The sequence below is a fragment of the Brienomyrus brachyistius genome, chromosome 1 (assembly GCF_023856365.1).
Source record: "Brienomyrus brachyistius isolate T26 chromosome 1, BBRACH_0.4, whole genome shotgun sequence".
NCBI classification, from domain to species: domain Eukaryota; kingdom Metazoa; phylum Chordata; class Actinopteri; order Osteoglossiformes; family Mormyridae; genus Brienomyrus; species Brienomyrus brachyistius.
The window spans coordinates 29,572,821-29,593,670 of record NC_064533.1 but is presented as its reverse complement, the minus strand read 5'-3'; the positions used below and the strand labels follow the sequence as shown (position 1 = coordinate 29,593,670).

Here is a 20,850-nt window from a genome sequence, read left to right as displayed (position 1 = left end):
CACAGAGGGAGGACAGGCAAACTCCACACATGTAGGAGACTCGAACCCCGGTCCCAGAAGTGTGATGCAAGAGTGCTAACCACTGTACAACCATGCCTGCCCTTGTATCTTATGTTCAGTGCTAAAATGGTAATTTGACTCTGGAGACAGACATAAAACCACTCACTGTTGGGTTTATATTCACAGCCAATGTAGCCTTTATATCCTACTGTTTCCAGCAGGTCGAACAGGTAGGGGAAGTTCACCTCTCCGGAGCTGTCTGGCTCATTACGATCAGGAACTTGGGCAATCTGCACATGACCTGAACCGAAACGTCATTTTTCACTATGTGTAAAAAGCCCCAAAAGCTTAACAAACTAACTGCACCAATAATTAGCATTAGCTGCATGAGGAAAATTCATTCTTTGTGTATTAGTCCTGTTGCTAATTTGGCTTATAATAATCTCACAATTTACATGAGTGATTTCACTTACCTATGATAGGGAAGTACTTCTGGATGTTTTGAGTTAAGTTGCCATCCATTATCTGCCAATGGAAGATGTCCTGTAAGAAGAGATTGGACGAATGATGTAAACAAGCCTTAAAAACAAAGGAGCACTTGCAGCACTCCTACCAGCAGTTCATATCTTTCCAAACTGGACTTCTTGAGCAAGTTACATGCCAGGCCCATTATGAGATTAAATAAATTGCCTTTCAATTCTTCATAGTGATGGACACATGAATATGTCTATTATAAGTGTGTCCAATGCCCTGGGAAACCATTCAAAATACCCAGAGAAAATCAAAGTAGAGACAGGTCAGCTGGTTCGTAATCCACAGCCCTAGAAATTCAGGATCACCAGTTGATCCACAACACAGAGCCCATGGAAGGCAAAATACATAAAAAAAACACTAAATGATTGCTTTTCAGTGGCATTGTATAAAAGAAATATTGAATAAGGAAAACAAGGCATTACTCACAGTTCACATAAAGAAAGATATCACATGCCATTTAGAAGCTTACTACAGTAGAATCCCATTATAACCCGCTTATAACGGAATATCGTCTATAACGGACGAGGTCCGCTGGTCCCGGCTGTGTACCTTTAAGAACATGCAGAAAAAGCATCGGATATAGTGTACTCGCATATAACGGAATTTCGCTTATAACGGACAAACAATTTGGTCACCAGGGCTGCTTTTAGCTGTAACTTTGTTCAGCTATAACGGACATGCAGGCTCCGCCTACAAGGTGCGTGGCGTGCCGGTGATATCCAGCACAGATACAAAGTCGGGATTAATAATAGTCACGCATCTGGTCAGGTAATGTTGGATTACTACATGTATAACATAACGTACCACAAGTCTGTCTGCTGGGGTGTGGCATGAGTAAATGGTGTCCTGTAGTTGTGTTCTGGGCATACAGCAACTCTGGATATAACGGACTTTGGATATAATGGACCGTTTTGTCAGGTCCCTTGAAGTCCGTTATAATGGGATTTTACTGTATTATAAACATTTTGGTATGTTTCACTTACCATCTGCAATTTCATATTGGAGCGGCCAACTTTCTGCAGAATTGCAGCAGCTAGGAGCATGTAAAATACATTACCTTCGATTTTACCCTCAAAATTCATAAAGTCATTTGGAGGGTGATCATCATAACTTGTAAATAAACTTAATAATGAATGAATACAATGATTCTCATTATTATACTTTTTAAAACGAATATAATATAACATCCGTGAGCAGCTTAAAAGAATAATTGAGAAATTTACCCTGATGGGGAGTATCCAGGAAGTACTGTGGGTCTGTTATCCTGGTATTAATTGGTTCAATCAAGCCAAGAATTCCTTCCTATAAACCAGACCACAAAACATCATCTGACAATATTCATAAATGTGTTTTCACATAATAGATCATTACCATTTAATCTTATCTGTCACTGCCGTTTCTAATAAAAATTATTAAATAAACTCATTAACATTTCACAATTTGCTGCCCAAATTATCTGGATGAGTAACCTTTGAAAGGACATCTGCTGCAAATTTCAGATTGTCTATGAAGGTGGCCTCCATCTCCATGGCAATGCAGGCTCGGTCCATGCCTAGAGGCACTCTCCCAGCCATCAAGTGGATCCTGGAGAGATCAGTCGCAATAACAAACAAACACAAGGACAGACAAAATGTTGAGAGTGCCTTAAATGTTCTGTTCATTCTCGAAACAACCTTCAATGTGACTCAGTTGAAGCAATTCTGCAAAGAAGAGAAGGATTGATATCTAATTATGCAATGTATCTGGTTACATTTTAATTACTTTAATAATTACTTTTACATGTATTACGAGTCCAGTCCCACCCTCCAAAAGTGCTTATCTACCTGTCGCAGCCGGGTGTTATGTGGGCGTCCCTGTAGCCTAGTCCAGCCGCTCGGGTCCTCAGCAATGAGGATACTGTGAGCGGATCACCCTCAGAGAAATGCATCACATGGCCATAGTGCCGTAACTGACGCTCCCTCACAATGTAGGCAATATGCCTCAATTGGGGTTCCCTGAGCAACTGAATGTGACTGCAAGGTAAATGAACCTCTTAAAGTTGACACACTGCTGATAGCTATGTGCAAGAGGTCATTAAAGGCCTGGATCTTGGTTTGGTTTCAGAACACTCACAAACACAGACACTCAGACCCCTCGTGCACTCTCTCGAGACCCCCGATCAGGGCCTCCATTAACTCTGTGAAGATCATAGCATCGTCGGTAAGATCAGTAAATGGGTCAGTGACAAATAAGCTTTGGCAAGATGAGCAATTCTAAAACCATTTTAAAAACCTGTTTTAAAAGTATGCATCTGGTTTGTTAAAATGTACATTTTGTATTTATGTCTGTTTCATGTCATTTGAAATGATATTGGCATCATTTGTATTTCTGTCGGTATCAGTCTGTTTGTCTGTGCGTGTCAGTCCATGTGCTTGTGTCTGTTTACACTTGGTTTTAAAATCTGATCGCAGTAACAAATACAAGTATAAATGACACCCAAGACGCATTGTGATCTGATCACTTGCTGAGGTGGTCTGGAATAAATTTGATCACTTATTTTTTGCAGTGTAAACGCTAATGCGCCTTGATGCATCCCCGAAAAGGATATAATAAGAAAATACACCATCAATGCAGGATGTGGTGGTTGTTCTGGTGACAGAGCACCAACACTCGAAAAAAATGGATTTCCTAATTTCCATTTGGCGACAGACTTACAGTAATGAATTCTGAACACAAGCTATGAGTGTATATGTGCTGCCATGAAATAATGCAATGCGACTCCTCTCAATAATATCCATTCCCCTGCAAGACGAAACACCTCCCTCTCAAAACACTGGTATACACCAACACAACCCTCAGTGTCTTATCATGGAAGGTCTCCCACATCACATTAGAATCAGCAGTCACACCCACGTCTGCAAGTCCCTCACGCAAACTGCATGGAAATTCATTATAAACAGCCTGATCTTGGAGTCTGGCTAGGCTACTATCCTCCCAGTAGGTGGTAGCCTGCTGGAGCTAAGCTGGATCTTCAGAATATCAATGACAAGTCTGTGGTCAGAATTCACAAACTAGGCATTTCCGTAGACGCTGCAGTTCTGTAGGAGCTTTCAGCGTCTGCCCACAAGCATGCGATCGATCTCCTTTACTGCACAACCAGTGTCAGAGTCCAACGATGTGGCTCAGGGCATCGGAACCAGGATCCAGTAACCTGAAGACCCTGAACTTTTGCAAGGTCAAGGAACCTGCGAGCCACTTTCACCATGGTCAGGAAGAACCATGTAGGAACTCCACTCTCAAAAAGTAACTAACAAACTTTTAAACCATGATTAACTAATTAAGATCAGTGCATGATGCCTGTTTGGGAATCTGGCCATTTATTGTTCTTTTCTATTGAATTACTGACTCATTACCACTGCAACAAACATGCAAAGGTTGTTGGATAAACCATATATACATACATACACACCAAAAGTGTTTACCTGCTGCAGTCCAAGGCTTTTGCTAACATCACTGCACTCTCCAAGCCCCGTCTGAACTCTGCCTGCCTGCCAGGGACAGCACCCAGACCGAGTTCCCCAGCCTTAATGTCACCTGCAAACAGTCATTTTCAGATATTCACATGCGTTATTCCAATATGTACAAAACATTTCCCTGTAACTACCCAGCTCATTTAAGAATACAGTAAAACGTTGGATTGTGAATAACTTGGTCTGCGAGTGTTTTGCAAGACAAGCAAATTTTTTTATAAATTCTAACTTGATAAACGAGCATGGTCTTGCAATAGGAGTATTGCGTATACGCTTTGCCTAGCGTTACGTGATCACAACTGAGCCGATGATTCTTCTCTCTCTCTCGCTGCAGGATTGTGGGTAATCGTTTCCCATACTTGGTGTGGGTCTGTGTGCCTCCCTTGTATAGTCAAAATTTAGTAGAAAAGCACCACTTGAATAAGGCCGTAGAAGTGCGAGCGATGAATCTGTTTAACGACAATGCAATGTCACATTTCCACGAAATGGAAAAGGAGGCAAAAGCAACTCTCATTGGATAGGTTCCTTGTTAAAGTCGCACAAAAAGAAAAAGATTCCAGTGAGCCAACAGATAGCAGTGATTCCATTAGTTATAGTGAAAGTCATCCTACAAAGTAACCCTCCTCCGTCTCCTCTCTCTCGTCTCCCTCACATCATCTATGATTTTTTTCAAAAGGTATTTTTACTTAATATTTCGCATTAATAATTTTTATATGAATATTTCTGGGTTGTGGAACAAATCATCGGAGTTTCCATTATTTCTTATGCGTAAATTTGCTTTGATATTCAAGTGCTTTGGATTACAAGCACGTTTCCAGAACGAATTATGCTCGCAAACCAAGGTACCACTGTATTAAAGATTAAAGATTTTCCACCCAAAAAAATCCCATAAAACAAAATGTTTTCAATCAGTATAACAGATAAACAAAACTGCAATTAAACACATACACCTCAAATGAAAACCCAAAAAAGCTAAGTTATTGCATAATATTCTAGCTGTTGTATTTGAAAAAAAAAATCACCTATTACCTAGACTAAATCTGGCCTTTATTGGCTGTCATATTTCCAATTGATCCTTCCAGCAATTCTAAAAACTATAGAGGATGGGGGGGTTGATTTATATGGTGTTCCATTTTATTGAGACTGTGTCTATTCCCCGCATTTTTAATCATGGAAGACTATTTCACCGTAGTGTGTGCCATAATAACTTAATAAAAATCACAATGAATCCGTTACTAGAAAACAGTTGTGATGCAATATTTAAACTTAAACTGCTGAATGTAAGATCACTGGCTCCTAAGTCATTAATAAATTAAATAATTACTGATTTTAGTCTTGGTGCCATATGCCTTACTGAGACCTGGCTTAAACCAGATGAATTCATGGCACTAAATGAATCTACTCCAGCGGAATACAGTTATAAGCACAGCCCTTGACCAAATCGCAAAGGTGGTGGTGTTGCTGCAATTTTTCAGTCCAACTTTGGAGTGTCTGAGAAATGTGGTGAGAGTTTCAGCACATTTGAAACTCTTGTTCTCTTTGTAGTTCTTCACCCCAAATCACCATTGTTATTGTGTATAGACCATCTGGGCCGTACAGTAATAAGGAATTTGTTGATTTTTAACAAACCTGGTGGTCAGTACTGACAAAGCCGTTATTGCGGGTGATTTTAACATTCATATGGAGAAAGATAGTGATCCTTTAAAAATAGCATTTACAGGTATTCTTGATTCTGTAGGTGTATGTCAGAATGTAGTCGGGCTACTCATGCCTGTAACCATACCCTTGATTTGATTATTAGTCATGGAATCCTGGTGGAACATGTATCTATTATGCCTCAGAATCCTCTGCTCTCAGATCATTACTTGTTAACATTTGAAATCCAGTACAGCCTCCTGTTGACCACAGCGCCAAAGTACAGAATCAGACGTTCCATTACCGTACTAACTACAACAACATTTATGAAACAACTTCCACAGTCCTTCAGCCTTACATCTGAAGCATCGTGTGTAAATGTGACCCATCACCACGAAATGAGTCTTATGGGTGCAGTTCTACCAGTGCGACGTAAGACTAATTTCGTGGCGACGGGTCACAAATGAACTTGAATAGGCAACTTCAAACATGGAAAAATCCCTCCGCAGGACTCTAGATGGTGTAGCTCCACTTTAGAAGATAAAGCATAGAAATAACAAACCTGCCCCCTGGTACTCTGATCATACACGTAAAATCAAACAGACATCACGCAAGCTAGAGCGCAAATGGCACTCAACTGAACTAGAAGTTTTCAAATCTGCCTGGAAATAGAGCCTCTCTAAATACAGACAAGCACTAGTAACTGCTCGGTCTGTGTATCTCTCCAGATTAATAGACTTGAACAAAACCAATCCTAAATTCCTATTTCCATATTTCTATCCATATATATATATATATATATATATATATATATATATATATATATATATATATATATATATATATATATATATATATATATATATATATATATGATTTACAATTTGTTTATTTTTTAACATACAGATGGTGCGTATGATGAATTGGTTTTACAATCCAGCTTTCCAGTCACGCCGGACAAACATATTTTGCGCATAATAAGCGCATTGATGTAAAATATTTGCATGACCTGTTGTACCTGAATACTTGGGTTGCGAATAAACGAACCAGAAAAGATGAGCCAGTAAGGTAATTACTTAAACCGTTAATCCGCCACACGGTCAGTTTATAAACTTCTATTTTAAGATAAAAGCTATCATTTCCCCCAAACAAACATGTCTGCAAGTTACTCACTGGTTGCCTTACCAGGAGGAGTGTTAATGAGTACGACCCGGAGTCCAGTTCGCCGCTTGGCTTCTTTTAGCTCATTTATATCTGCAACGTAAAGCCAAGCTGCCTCCACAGCCAGAAACCCAGCCGCCGCTGCTGCATACATGCGCTGCGGGAATCCTTGCAATTCAGTGAACATCCATGACAAATTAGCGCAAAACTTTAAGGACGACATTTTATATTTAGATCTCACAGTTATCTCGCATAAGCTGAAGTAATTTAGTCACAAACAGGTGAACTAACAGAAGCACTCAACTTCTCAGGAGCATTTGCCATTCCGTTTTATTTACACAATACGTCCCTGAACATGATGTCAGCACGCGGAAACAGTTTCCGGCGTTAAAATTTCAATATAAAAGTCACTATAATACGGTCCTCCAATGTTATAAGCTGCATAAAGCTGCTCCGGGGACCAGGCCTAGGGGGTGAAGCTCATGGGCAAGCACCTGATGGTCGCATCTGTACACATAGAAGAGGTTGTCTAGGCATAGCCCAAAAAGGTAACATGGGTCCACCCTCCTGTGCCCCCACAAGCTGCAGGAAGGGCCATAGGGGTCAGGTGCAGTGTAGATCGGGTGGGACCAATCATCGGCAGCCAATGACATGTGGGTGGGTCAATTAAAATAACATTTAAGCGTATTTGTCAAAAAGCAGGTTGAGCATCATTTTGTCTTTTAAATTTAGCAGTTTGACTATGGGGTTCAATATAATTAGTGAGTTTGGGTCGCTCGTGAAATGAACCGACACATCACTGCATATTACAGCTGCGGAGAGACTTTTCGATCACTCAGAGTTCTTTCCTGGACATAAGGGAGTGGACTAGTCAACCATCACCTCTTGGTCTTTGAATTCTTTGAAAAGGTCAGGATGTTTGTCAAAACACATATCTGCCTAGGTTCGATGTGTTGCCTTCCTTTAAGAAACACACTCTATAAAAGCGCTTACACAGCATTGCTACTGCGTTAAGAGAATCTCCTCTTCTGTCCACCTTACAGGCAAAACATTTCCATATCTCACTTTGCACTCCTCACTTTGTCAATAAATTCAGCTGCTGCCATCTCTTCTCTGATCCAGGTGAAAAAAGGCATCTCACTCTTTGCCGTTGTTCCGGGTTGTTTCCCCCACGTCATACACATCACAACTGTCAGTGTTGCTCTTAAAGAGATAGACTCCTTTTAGCCAGATCAAATAGCCATTCGCATAATCAAAGTATCAATTTTTAGTATCAGGTTACCGTGCAACCCTACTATGATATTAATAAAGCAAAACAGAGAAACAAGAACATCTTTATTACTGAAAGTTTATGCGAAAAATACTTCATACAGACCACAAGTTGTCAAACATATGCATAAAAACTGATGTGTCGAAACACTTTCTGTACAGCCAGATGGATAACAGTAGGTTCTGCGGCCAGGAGTCAGGGTTGCTGCCACTCTAGGGTCAAGAAGCTATTAGTGTCTTCCGTCTTCCAATAATGATCAAAAGCTGCTCATCGATTGTAGGGGTGCATTGAAGCTGAGGCAGACTTTATATTTGTCTTTATGTTGCTTGGCATTTTCCCTGTAGTAAGAATTAAAATTGTATCTTAATAATGGAGAATCTGCACAAGAGACCAAAGTAGCTAAATCTAGTATCACTTTAAATGAAGCTTTAGTTATCCCAGTGTAAGCAAAGAAGTAGCACTAAGTTCTGTTAAGTTACTCTGATATATTGGTGAATGGTGAAAATTATACATTTCTAAACCTGAAAACAAACAAAAAAAAAAAACTCTACAATTTCTACATGGCTATAAAATTTCTAACTCTGGGGACTCTATTTTTCATTTCTGCCAGATCAGCAGCAAAGTTCAGGCGCTTTAGATGTTCTAAGCTGCGGAGAAACTTGGAAATAAACCAACATTGAAAGAAAGACTATCTTCATGTCTACAGCAGACAACTGAAGTAAGGTTTGTGGTCAAGGTTCATCTGTCACATATGTGCTCAGTGTCACATATGTGCTCACTGGTTTTCTAGACCTCTGATGCCAGATCATGAGATCATTGGCTAATCCTTTCATAAGGATTTAACTACCTAAATCCATACATATCAGCTTCCTTATCTGGTTCTGAGAAGAAGGCTTACCTGGCTGGCCAGGCTGCTGAGGTGGTACTGGTCCCCCAATAGCTGCCTGCTGGTTTGAGGAGCCACTTACAGCCACCTGCTGGAGGGAGGGTCCCCCCGCCATTATGGGCCCTTGACCCGGTTGTCCTGGTGTTACTGGTCCTGGAGGCCTGCACTTGGCAAGTCCCTTCCCAAATCCTACTGCTGCTACCAGTGCGGTCGTGTCCGCTGGGTTGAAGAACGGCTTATTCTGTCGTGCAGCTGAGGGCAGGAAGGTGAGAGCAAGCATGATGTAAACCACAGTTCTATCACGGTCGAGCTTCACTAAAGTACAATTTAAAGAGAAATGGCAGTTTACCTGCACTTTCCGTCTCCCTGTCTTCTCGAGGATTGTTCAACTTTTCCAACAGGTTTGAGCAGATTTTATTCAAAGCCTGGATGTGTTTCTGTAATTAGAATATTGGGATAAACAGTACGGTTGACTGAAAAGGAAACAGGAAATGAAAAAACCTTTGAAAATGATCCTTGTTACTTTCTATAGGTAGTAACACAATCACTACACAATTAAGTTAATCATCCGAGCTTCTCGATGGGTGGTTGGAGGTGAACACCTGAAGAGCGGACTGCGTCTTCCCCCGATTAGGGCGTTTATGGATGACATGACGACTATAACATCAACTAAGGCATGCACCAGACACCCTGGAATTTGTCCAGCAGGCAACATCAAGTGGGCACAAACGGAGATCAAATCCTAAAAATCCTGCAGTATCTCCATCGTCAAGGGCCAGCTCACCAGCGAGAGGTTCCATATTAATGAAGTGCCGATACCAATGATTCAGAAAAAGCCCATCAAAAGCCTTGGAAGATGGTACAATGCAGAGCTTAAAGACTCCGAACAGGTGGAGCAACTCAAGAAGGACACCATCAGTGGCCTTAAGCAAATAACACTGCTCTTCCAGGGAAGCTGAAGCTCTGGTGCTTTCAGTTTGGATTGTTGCCGTGCCTCATGTGGCCAGTTTCCATCTATGAGGTCACCCTATCCCATGTCAAGCGGCTAGAGAGGCTGGTGAATGCCCAGGTGCGGAACTAGCTTGGACTACCCAGATGCCTCAGTAGCATAGGCCTGTATGGCGATGGAGCTCTCTCTCTCAAGTCTGGTGGAAGAGTACAAATGCTCCAAAGCAAGGCTTGAAATGACCCTCACAGAATCCTGGGATCCTTTGGTCAGAGGTGCTGCCCCCACCCTGGCAACAGGGAGGAAGTGGAGGCCAGGAGTAGCCATGGCACAAGCGAAGACCACCCTGAGACATCTGGGCATAGTGGGCTAAGTCCAAATTGGCACAAAGGGCCTAGGACTGGGAACAACAACACCCACATGGCAGAAGTCTACACCAGTAGAACGATGGTGCCTGGTGATAGAGGAGGTGCAACACCAGGAGGAAGTAGTCAAGTGTGCAAGGGCCGTGTCCCAAGCCAAGCAAGGCCGCTGGATGAAGTGGGATGGCGTGGAGAGGAGACAGATAACCTGGAGCGAGCTGTGGAACATGGAGTCCAATATGTTGAGCTTTACCATCAGAGCCACATATGATGTCGTGGCTTCTCCAACAAACTTACACCTTTGGTTTGGAGAGAATCCGGCCTGTGCCCAGTGTGCTGTCCCAGCAACTCTAAAACATCCTGGTGGGATGTTACCCAAGGCAGATACACCTGACGCTACAACCAAGTGCTGAGGTGCTTGGCGGCTGCACTAGAGACCAAGAGGGTAGCCATGCCTGTGGAAATCAGAACTACCGTTTGGCTACAAACATCTTTCATCTGGGAGGGGGAGAAGCAGCAGGCCAAAAGAACATCTCCAGACTCAGGTCCGCTGAATGCAGCCTGGGATCGGGAAATGCAGGTGGTCTTAAATCAGAGGCACACTTTCCCGCCTGAAAACGCAGCAACCAACCTGCAACCAGACCTGGTCCTTTGGTCCAAATACTGTCAATGTGTCTTCATTGTAGAGCTGACAGTCCCATGGGAGGAAGCAATCGATGAGGCATTCGAAAGGAAAAAGATGCGATATGCAAACCTGGCAGCTAAAGCAGAGGACCAGGGTTGGAAAGTATTTGTGCGGCCAGTGGAGGTGGGTTGCAGGGGCTTTGTAGCTAGTTCCACCACAATGCTACTGAAGGAGGTGGTGTTAGAGGGCAGGCTCAGCAGAAGACCATCAAGGAGCTTGCAGATACTGCCATAAGAAGCAGCCATTGGCTGTGGTTGAAGCGCAAAGAGACAAGCTGGGCTACTTGTGGAGCCTCCGGTGCAGTACACACCCAGGTCTGATCAGCCTGTGGTGGTCCGGCCTCGAGCGAGGGTGTATTGTGATAAAAGGCTGAAACACCCAATGACCCTGGGGTACACAACTGACAATGTGTCGTACTGGAGGCCGAGCACCGTCATATGAAAACCTGGCCGGCAGACTAAAGCTTCTGATGGACCCTTGAGCAAGGCTCTTAACCTCCAATTCCAGGGGCACTGCACATCGGCTGATGCGGTGCGGTGATCCCCAAGCTTCCTCTCATCTGCGTATGTATCTATGCGCTTGATGGAAAGCAACATGGTGAAGATGTGTGCCATTGTAAGATAATGAATGTTATTCACATCACCATTCAGTGGTTTGGACGCTATGGCTGATCGTTGTAGCATTCAACGGGCTGAACACATGCAAAACCACAGATAAATATTCAGCTAACTTAGTTTGAAAAGCTGGGCGTGAAACTCTTACCTGTGCAACATCGAGCCCAATGCGAGCAGCTTCAGCGCTCAGCTGCTTCTCCTGTTCTTCCACTTCTGGGTCAGGCTTGGTGCGCAGGTGATCTGGCACAATTTCATGACTGAACACTGGCACTCGTAACTCAGTTAGTTTCTGCAGAATAAAGTGTGTGTGTGTGGGGGGGGGGTGACAAGTGAACAAAGGAGTGACATACGGCATAGTTTAAATTGTCCACAATTTTGGAAATGCACACAATCCAAGAAAATTAATTTCCCTGTAAACTAAAACCTCTAAAGGCTGGTATTGCTAAAATATGCCTATTATTAATTATACTACAGTGCATCTAAACTTCTTGGTATACATATTCCATACCATGGATGTTGCTTAAGGCAAATTTTTAATGTAAACCAAAAAAATAAGTAAATTATATTTTTTGACTTAAACTTACAGCAAGTTCTTCATCTCTGTCTTGAGAGAGCAGCAGGGGAATTATGACTTGGTTGCGTAATGACGGAGTCTTTTCATTCTTCAGTAATTTGTTTATGGTGTTCAGCTGGCCAGAAAGGAGAGCAAAGTTGTCCAGCACAGAAGGCCTACAAAAACAGATATATAATAATAAAAACAGGTGAACAAAACTGGAGCATCGGGGACAAAGAAAAAAATTAAAGGAAAACCACTCAATAGGGGTTTCCATTAATGTCTGCTCTTTTCAAGATAGATGCTATGCCATCCCTCCATCCACTCCTTCAATCATTCATTAATTCAGCTATCCATCCATCCAAACCACACCACACCCAGTTTTTATATTTTCAGCAATGTATCTAGGCAGTTACACCGACCGAAAATCGGAACGATATTCCCAGAAGTTGGTTTACAAATGTATAGCTATTGTACCAAGTTAATCTGTCATATTCATTCTCCAGTTTGAATATAAAATTATGCAAAGAATTCTTCAGCTGCGCCACCCGAGATATGAGAGAGTCTATGGATGCCTCCAGCTGTTTTTCTTCGCGTTGCTGCCAAAAAGAGGGAAAAGTAACGCGGTTAGTCGCCACATATCAGAAAACAAAGAATAATTACGAATACAAGCATTTAACACACTCGGCAATGTTCACCCACCTGCATTGTATGTAATTTAACGATGCGACGATTTTATACGATCACTTCGACTTATATTTTGTAGTATTCTTCATACATTCAAAGACTACGAACCGCCATACGCATAGAGAATATCCCCGGAAACGACATCAAGCAAACAACAGCTCTCCTTTCCGATGATTATGAAAGGGCTCCCCTTTATATCACAAACAAAAAGGGAAAATTATGAAAAGGGTTAGTATCCAACAACCGTTACGACATGCACAAACTTTCAACGATATTCCAACTGGTTTCACGACATTACAATGTATGGAAATATAAAACCAACTTCCGCATTTGCGCAGGAAATGACGACGCAGGTTCACGCTGACACGTGCAGTACACAACAATATGACGCTGCGCGGAAATATAGGGTGCGTTCCGTTCCGAAGTAATTACCTGCGAAGTGTGGCCCAGAATTTACAGTGATGCCAAAAATGGTCCCTTTCACAAATAATTTATATGTCCATCTTTAGATTTGGTCTAAGCGTTGTGATGAGTCTCTGTACTCTATCCCAGGAAGCACAGAGCAGGATCCTTCATGGGATGCCGGTCCCTTTTGACTGTAAAATTTGTAATATATAAAATGTAGTATTTATAAATTTTGATGTTTATAAGTTATATTAATTTTACAATATATTCAATAAGCAGCCCGGTGTCCCTATCGACTAATATCAGAATTGAAGACTCTCAGGCTGCTGCCCCAGCAGACAACAGCATACATGATGGCACTGACCACCATATACAGATATACATATACAGCACTCTCCACAATTATTGGCACCTCTTGTAAAGATGTGTAAAATCTGCATTTCAGTAGCTTCGTCTGACACTGAAAAAATTAGAAAAATCCCACCTTTCTTTGAAATAAATTTATTCAAAGAAAAACAAATCCTTCGTCAAGTAATAATTATTTTCAATAAAAACACATGTGCCACAATTATTGGCACCTGTACATTTAATACAACCTCCCTTTGCCAGTATTAGAGCACTGAATCTTCACCTATAACATTTTATAAGGTTGGAGAATACAGAGCAGGGCATCTGAGACCATTCCTCTTTACACAATCTCATCCATCAAAGTATTTTCTGTATTTTTGGCAGTGAAATCTAGAGTCTAACATGCAACACCAACCCAGAACCTGTCCATAAAATGTATAGGTTAGATATATATTGTAGCACCTATGAAATGGTTCCGCATAGCGGAGCCTATTAGCATTTCCTTGCATGCTCGAAAAAATACCCCCCTTATTGTGTGTTCTTGAAAAAAAGGCATACTTCTGGTTTTTCTGATTGTCATGCAAGCCTTTGCCTGTGTTCTCTGTGAATCCTGTCTGATGCTCTCGTGTCAATACATCATGGAAACTCAGGTGCATTGCTAAAGATTTTGGACCCCATGAAAGTATTTCATATTGGGCCCCCCAGTCCAGACAAATCCAGTTATTTTCAGAAAATGTTAGGGCCCCTGTCACTCCGGGGCTCTTGGAATCGTCCTAGCTTCCCCCTCTCCCCTCTTACAGCACCCCTGTGTAAATTACCCACCACGTGTGCCATACTGTCTGGCATCAGACCGCAGCTGTTTCCCTGGTAAGTGTGTTGGAATGATGCTTATTGTTTTGTTTAGTTCTTTTAAGGATTATAATAAAATTCTGTTGCCGCCGTGACGTTTGGACTTGTCAAGCGCTACAATATTTTGTGTAAATAAGATGTAAGGTTCGAGAAAATTATAATGCAGAAGAAAGTGGTAGCAATCAAAAACACAAATGGTTAAAAACAAATTGCTTGCTCTTAAATTGAACTACTTGCACAGTCTTGTACACCAGCGTTAAGGAAATGTGACGCAATGACGTGACATGCGCAGTCTGGCATTTCCTTTCTAATTGTCGGCGGGGTGTAGGATTTAGGTTCATCGTTCAATTCTCCGGAATAAGGGGATCAGAAGGCTGCAAAATGGTTAGTAAATCGCCAAAATACGAACCGATATTAACAAACAAGATATTGGCTCAGCGTTCAATGATGTCACCTCGTCTGTAATAATCTTCAATTCGTTCGATTATGAAAGATTGTCACTGATGTATTGGGCCCACTTCTGTATCAGCGTGGGCTGATAAGCAGCTCGCACGACTTCCTTCCAAAATTTCTTATAAACAGTGCCCAGTAAACCCTCAGTTATATGGTTGTAGTCGTGTGATTTACCTGCCGGTATCTGACTTGAATTAATTGTTTATGCAAATGCTGCTGCACCAGGCAAACCAGCAGATTATTTTAAATAACAGGAACAAACATCTTTCAAGCATTCATGTTTATCGTCGGGCCCACACCAACATTTAGTGTAATGCTGACATTGTGATATAATGGAAAGCACTGAATGACAGTATTTTCACCCCCACCAGGGCTTCGTTAAAGTCGTGAAGAATAAATCCTACTTCAAGAGGTTCCAGGTGAAATTCAGGAGGAGGCGAGGTATATTTTGCTTGTGAATTGAATATTTTCCAAAGTTATCGTAAGCATTGCTTTCGCCTGTCTTTCTGGTCAGCATAACGATGTTGTTCTGCATTGATATTATTTTTAAGAGGGGAAGACAGACTACTTTGCACGTAAGCGCCTTGTAATCCAGGACAAGAACAAGTACAACACACCCAAGTACAGGATGATTGTCAGGTTCTCCAACAGGAACATAGTTTGCCAAGTGAGTTACGAATTGTTTACTGTTTTCACTCTTCATGGCTTTGTTTCTTTAAAGAATGCAATACACAGTACACACTTCACTCTGAAATGCCAGTTACCATTTCAGGGTGTACTGATTTTTGTTTGTAGTTTTTTGTTGCTTTTATACTTGTACACCATCGACCGGAATCAAATTCCTTGTATGTGTTCACTCACATACTTGGCCAATAAACGCGATTCTGATTCTGATATTCGCTGTAGCTGGGACAGAGTGCTGGCTGAGCTTAGACAAACACGGATATTTTTTATTTATTTATTTGGACTTTTTTTTTATATAGTTCTTTGTCGGCTGTATTTCAGATCGCCTACGCTAGGATCGAAGGGGATGTGATCGTCTGCGCGGCCTATTCCCACGAGCTGCCGAAGTACGGCGTCTCGGTGGGCCTCACAAACTACGCTGCAGCTTATTGCACTGGTCTGCTCTTGGCTCGTAGGGTAAGACTGAACTCTGTTCTGCGCTCTTATCGTAAGCAGGTTATTCGGGGTTTGTTCACCTTCGACTCGGCTGCGGAGAAGATGCGCGCGCAGCGTATTGCACGATAATCCCAATCTGCAGCACATGAAGCCAACGATAATTAAATTAAATTCAATATTACCTGGTTGTTATGAAGGTGCCGCACCACTGAAAGATGCATACATTCACCGGTATAATGTAATTAATTATGAGAATTTATTCACTGGCCTGCGATGTCTATGCCTGCTGCCCTCTGTAGCTTTTGAACAAGTTTGGCCTGGACAAAGTCTATGAAGGTCAGGTAGAGGTGACTGGGGATGAATTCAATGTGGAGAGCATCGATGGACAGCCGGGTGCCTTCAGTTGTTACCTGGATGCAGGACTTGCCAGAACTACGACCGGAAACAAAGTATTTGGGGCCTTAAAGGGAGCAGTGGATGGCGGATTGTCCATACCTCACAGGTAACAACAGGATTAGTGTGTGATTCATTGCTACTCAGAAATGCTTGTTTTAATGATCCAGCTTCTAGATGTCAAAGTAAGTGTCATAATCTTTTGTATAGTTTTGCAGGGGTTTTTCAGGGTGTGCTGATTTTTGTTCCAGGAGACCTCTGAACTTCTGCTTTAACTAGCTTGTAGATTTTCATGTTGTATCAAGCTGTAATGGTAATTTGTAATTGTGATTTGGAAACTAATACTGAGCCTGATTGGTTGGTTGCTTATCAGTTGATGTACAAATTATTGGATTATAGAATCCACAGTTGGTGTACTTGGTTCTATATGATTTAATCGGTGCATTTGATTAAGGAGTATAGAGAATGAAAACTATTAGTCTGTGAGCATTTTTGTGTTTCCATCACCATGTCTTGGCTGAGACTTTGGCTGGGCTTTTCTGCTGCCACATCCTGGGCTTGGTTCCATGCTGTGCTGTATTGAAGTGCGTGCAGCACTGATTTTTATAAAATTACACAGTGATTTTAGGTCATTTTAAAAATTAACGAATAAATGACACGATGATGCTTTGACATTCCTACAACTATGAGTACAGGTGTTTTGGAATCACACACTCCGGAGTACAGATACATTGGCTTAGTGTGCTCCAGAGTGTTATATCTGGAGTTTAATATATTTTCCCCAGAGTTGGGGGAAGATGGTGGCGCAGGAGGTAGTGCTATCGTTCGGCAACTGGAGGGTTGCAGGTTCGAGCCTTGGTTCCTCCTGACCCCATCAAAGTGTCCTTGAGCAAGACACTGAACCCCAAATTGCTCCCGGTGAGCAGGTTGGCACCTTGCATGGCAGCCTTCGCCACCGGTGTATGAATGGGTGTATGTGAGGCATGAAATGTAAAGCGCTTTGAGTACTCGTAGGAGTAGAAAAGCGCTATATAAATGCAGTCCATTTATATCAGTGGAGGCTTCTGCAGTGGATCCTGGGGTCTTAAGTCCAAAGTGAAATGTTATTAATCTTTGCAGTTTATCGCCATTAGTATTTATATGTGTAGGTGGCTAATATTTGTAAGGGTTAATGCATTACAAGCTATTTCTAAATGCACTGCTGTGAAGGTGAGGAACTGCCTGATGCGGATCCAAACGTGTCGTGATTGTGTAATTGGGTTAATGCACTTGAAAAAATGCATCATAGGTTTTTTAACAAATGGCTGCGGAGGCAAAGAAATTTAAAAATATATTCAGCTATTGTTTTATTAATTTAGCTTTATGTAGCTTACCCCTTGATACTCAGTTGGGTTATGTGTGATACCCGAATTATTTACTGTTTACCAATTATTCAACCTGGACTTGCATACCATCTCATTCAGTTAGTTTAAATAAAACTGTGAAGTATGGCTTGACTGTAGGTGCATTACATCAGTACATCATTTTGATATTTAATCACTGACCACACATTGTGGTCCTCAGCCTGAAGCACTTTTGTTGTTTTTGTCTAAGTTATTTGTAGCAATTTCTTTGCTTTAATAGTTTTCGTTAGGTAACGGCAGTTAGGATTAAAGACTATAGTCGCACATTGATTTACTGCTGAGATTCACCTGGCTGGCAATTAATGTGCTTTTACAGAAAATTAACACCTTTTAGATTTGAGAATTTAATTATTTATTCAGAGCATGGAACAGGTTACTTTTATCCAACATTTCTGAATTGGGCTGATACTTGTTAATTTCCTTAATGTTTCTTCGTTCTTTTGTCATTGTATTTGACTTTGTGCCGCCTGGGATGGGCTCTAGTGTCGTATGCAACCCTGACCGAGATAAGTGATGGATGTGGCACTGTTTGCTTAATATGCTAAATGAACTTAATGACGCGGATGAAATTGACCCTTCCATTTTCCAGTCAAGGTATTACTGAGTGTGGAAGCCTGTTCAATGAAATACTTCAGTCTCACACGCTGTTCTGGTGTCCCCTTACTTCTGCAGCACCAAGCGCTTTCCTGGTTATGACTCTGAAAGTAAGGAATTCAACGCAGAAGTTCACCGCAAGCATATTTTGGGTGTAAATGTGTCGGAGTACATGAGGTATCTTATGGAGGAGGACGAAGACGCCTACAAGAAGCAGTTTTCCCGCTTCATCAAGAATGGTGTCACCGCTGATTCTGTAAGGACACATTGGAAGAATTAAATGTGCAAAACTGCTAAGCTCTGTGCTCAGCCTGGGCCTGTAAATTGTAGTTAATACTGATCAAATTACCTGTCATTCATCTGTTACTGCTGTTTTTGCACATTTCACGTTTGTTGATATTTGTTAATCCAGTTTATAAGCATGTGAATGTCATGTATGATTTTGAAGCCTGGTTACAGTTAAACCTTGATGTTTTTCTTTGAGGTGGAGGAAATGTACAAAAAGGCCCACGCTGCTATCCGTGAAAATCCCATCCATGAAAAGAAACCTAGAAAGGAAGTTAAAAAGAAGAGGTGTGTGTTTTTCACAAATATGTTCATGCCGCAACCTCTACAGATGTCCGTGTTTCAAGCTAGTAATTGGAAGTTTGTGTTTGCATGTATGTAATAAGACAAAGATCTTTTAGTATGTCAAAATTTTGGTTAGTCCTTCAAAATTTTAGAAATAATGGTTTACATGTTTTCTGAATTTTTCTGTGTAATTTAAACCCATGGAGTAATAAAAACATAAAATCATTTAGCACAATCTCTAGTGTATCCAGTGCTGCATTAGAAAAATCAAAAACTCAGTGACATTACAACCATTATTACCTGAGCTGAATATACATTTTGTAATATGTTGTGCTCAGTTAACTGCTCCAAATGAATCTGTTACAAGATGAGGGGTAATGTTCTCTATCAAAACATTTTGGATGGGTGGAAAATATGATTATGCTTTTTCCCCCACCAAATAGTTACCCAGTACCCACAGGACCAATATCCTCTGGCAATTAAAAGGTAAATTATGTAGTGGCAATACATTAATCTGCTGTGTTTTTGTTGCAGGTGGAATCGAGCCAAGCTCTCTCTGGCTCAGAGGAAAGATCGTGTTGCCCAGAAGAAGGCCAGTTTCCTCAGGGCCAGGGAACAGGAGGCTTCCGAGAGTTAGCGTGGGAACTCTGTCCATGGCCAGGCTACAGTGTTTTAATAAATTTTAAATAAATACATGCGGTAATGTGAGTTTATTATTCGTGGAAACCAAGTCTTCAAGAAATATATGCAAGTTGTGCGTCCTGACCTAAGAAAATGATGGCTAAATGGGTGAATGTAGTTTCTGGAAGATTCAGGTATAGCTACATACATGGAAACAAGTTAACGATTTGGAAATTAGTTCTTAAAGCTAAGTGGACAAAACATGCGTATGTTGCTGTCTGAAAGAGTCTGCTAAATGTAAATACATGTGGATGAAGAAACTGAACGGTTTAATGACCAGATTCAACCCACAATGCCCAGGATGTAACTCGTTACATTCCCAGTTGTACCCTGGAATGTCAAAGTTAGTCTAAGGGATTATTTCAATCAAGTTTTTCCTTAAGTTTCTTACCGAATGGTGCACATAGGAATTACTTTCATTACAGAAACCGATAACCTGTAGAAAAGTGCTTTTGTGTGCATTGTGTTTCTATTACATTGTGGCGACCAAATGTGCCCCACAATGTTAAAAAAAAACACTTGTTTTGACATTTTTCAGGTCCTCATAAAGATCAGTGAATGCAATCAAAAAAGGCAAAAATGCCAAAAGTCTCACATTGTTTGGTTACTTATGGTTAAGGTTAGGACTGGGTGGGGGTCATCATGTTGGGATTAGAGATTTCCCCATAGAAATGAATGGGAAGTCCCCACAAAGAATTACAAACCTGTGGGGGGATGATTAAGAGAATGTACATGAATCATTACTGTTACAACGTTTTTGAGCAGCTAGTAGCATCTAATGCTTTCCAGTCTCAGACTTACAGTTGCTGTTAATTTTTGCTTAAATATAGATTGGAAGTTTTGTGTTAAATATTTACTACAAAATTGTGTAATATTGTAACCCCCATTATAGTGTGCAAATATATTGAAACACGCGGGGACCGATCTCCAATGATAATTTTTTATTACAAAGTAAGTGACAATGTTATATATTATAGGACTGGACGTCATAGCAGATCAGGATCTTTTACAGTGGTCCAAACTTTAACGCCGTTGTGCAAGTCATGCGTCGTGCAAGTGACATAGGCCCAGACCTGCAGTACAATCAACATAACATTTATTACTAAAAACAAGTTACAAATCCACCAAAACTTAAATCATTTCCATCCAACCACATATTTAACGCCGCCAAGCATCAGTTTAAACGACGCTCC

General features: G+C 41.3%; 3 protein-coding genes across 6 annotated transcripts in view; 1 reads left to right on the top strand and 2 right to left on the bottom strand.

Annotated features, from left to right (window-relative positions):
- hyi (hydroxypyruvate isomerase) overlaps positions 1-20,850 on the bottom strand; it is a 62,450-nt gene that overhangs the window by 1,320 nt on the left and 40,280 nt on the right. Inside the window, exons 2-8 of one of the 4 annotated variants that reach the window (XM_049013574.1) lie at positions 6,864-6,933; positions 3,996-4,107; positions 2,004-2,118; positions 1,758-1,836; positions 1,518-1,567; positions 474-543; positions 167-301 (exon numbers count right to left, since the gene is read on the bottom strand). In XM_049013574.1, coding sequence (XP_048869531.1) covers positions 167-301; positions 474-543; positions 1,518-1,567; positions 1,758-1,836; positions 2,004-2,118; positions 3,996-4,107; positions 6,864-6,933 — 631 coding nt within the window. Of the gene's footprint in view, positions 1-166; positions 302-473; positions 544-1,517; positions 1,568-1,757; positions 1,837-2,003; positions 2,119-3,995; positions 4,108-6,863; positions 7,421-7,832; positions 8,081-20,850 lie in introns of those variants that run through there. The other 3 variants (XM_049013583.1, XM_049013569.1, XM_049013568.1) reach the window with 3 other exon arrangements.
- med8 (mediator complex subunit 8) lies at positions 8,160-13,191 on the bottom strand. The gene is made up of 7 exons (XM_049013594.1): positions 12,858-13,191; positions 12,633-12,754; positions 12,187-12,331; positions 11,751-11,891; positions 9,345-9,432; positions 9,008-9,247; positions 8,160-8,447 (listed from the first exon to the last, which is right to left on the bottom strand). Exons 1-7 carry the CDS (start codon positions 12,861-12,863, stop codon positions 8,377-8,379), a joined length of 813 nt encoding a protein of 270 aa, XP_048869551.1. The 5' UTR covers positions 12,864-13,191; the 3' UTR covers positions 8,160-8,376.
- LOC125741976 (60S ribosomal protein L5-like) lies at positions 14,704-19,667 on the top strand. Its single transcript, XM_049013567.1, has 8 exons — positions 14,704-14,828; positions 15,269-15,338; positions 15,449-15,564; positions 15,903-16,037; positions 16,316-16,518; positions 18,485-18,662; positions 18,891-18,979; positions 19,511-19,667. The coding sequence occupies exons 1-8, from the start codon at positions 14,826-14,828 to the stop codon at positions 19,611-19,613; spliced, it is 897 nt and encodes a 298-aa protein (XP_048869524.1). The 5' UTR covers positions 14,704-14,825; the 3' UTR covers positions 19,614-19,667.